Source organism: Quercus suber, unplaced genomic scaffold (assembly GCF_002906115.3).
Source record: "Quercus suber isolate HL8 unplaced genomic scaffold, Cork oak 2.0 scaffold_2270, whole genome shotgun sequence".
NCBI lineage: Eukaryota > Viridiplantae > Streptophyta > Magnoliopsida > Fagales > Fagaceae > Quercus > Quercus suber.
Window position 1 is genome coordinate 1 of NW_027071610.1, and position 1,242 is coordinate 1,242.

The window sequence follows — 1,242 nt, forward strand, 5'->3', positions numbered from 1 at the left end:
GAGAGAGATGGAAGTAGACGTGTTTTGGATAAAAAAAAAATTTATGGATAGATAGAGAGTTTAGATGCAGAACATATATTTTAAATTGTTACGTCAAGTTATGGTGAAAAATTCATCAACTCTAACCTGACCCAACTAATGTTATTTTTTTTTCATTGCAACCTAAACCACCAACTCACAAAAAATAGCACATCAAACTAGGTTAGATCAGTTTTGTTAAGTTGGAATTGGTTCACAACCCTAACAAAGAGAAATATATATTTCATTTAATTTCAGCTAAAATATGTTATTTTCATCCCTATTTGAATACAAAAGCAAATAAAATTTGAATAGTATAATATTAAAACTATATATTTCTTTCATCTTCTTCATTCATTTTTATAATCTCCTAAACACTAGAGAAAAATGGTGTCATATTTCATTATTTTATGATTTATCTATTTCTATTCTGCTTAAACTATCAAACATAGTACTATAGTAGAAAAGAATCCGTAAAGAAAAAAATGTCAAAAAAAAAAAAGGAACATTATAATACCGTCTAATTAAAACGACAAACGTAGCATGGAACATTTAAACAGGAGTACTATGTGTAATGATCCGAAAGAGAACAAACGACCGGAGCGCCAACCGTCCCCAACAGTCAAGCCTATGGCAAAACTGCACCAATCTTCGAGCTCTGAAACTAGTCCACGCTTCCATGCTCGTCAAAGGCTTCAATTCCAACCACTCTGCTCTCAGAGAACTCATTTTCGCCACTGCCATTTCCGTTTCAGGCGCCATTCACTACGCGCACCAAGTGTTCGTTCATATTACCGAACCGGACACTTTCATGTGGAACACTATGATTAGAGGCTCAGCTCAGAGCTCCAACCCTTTAAACGCGATTTTGCTCTATACCCAGATGGAGAATCGGTATGCGAAGCCCGATAACTTCACTTTCCCGTTTGTACTCAAGGCCTGCACTAAGCTTTCCTGGGTCAAGATGGGATTTGGGATTCATGGGAAAGTGGTGAGGTATGGCTTTGAATCGAATAAGTTTTTGAGGAATACCCTTATCTACTTTCATGCTAATTGTGGGGATCTGAGCGTTGCTAGAGCACTTTTTGATGGGTCGGCAATGAGGGATGTTGTACCTTGGTCAGCTTTGACAGCCGGGTATGCAAGGCGAGGGGAGTTGGGTGTTGCGAGGCAACTTTTTGATGAAATGCCAGTTAAAGATTTGGTGTCTTGGAATGTGATGAT

General features: G+C 37.7%; 1 protein-coding gene across 1 annotated transcript; it reads left to right on the forward strand.

Moving 5' to 3' along the window:
* Nucleotides 1-537: 537 nt before the first annotated feature.
* LOC136066142 (pentatricopeptide repeat-containing protein At5g15300-like) lies at nt 538-1,237 on the forward strand (the record flags this gene model as incomplete). Its single annotated transcript, XM_065770002.1, has 1 exon — nt 538-1,237. A coding segment is annotated over exon 1 (645 nt), but the record flags the coding sequence as incomplete, so codon positions are not given.
* Between the last annotated feature and the right edge of the window lie 5 nt (nt 1,238-1,242).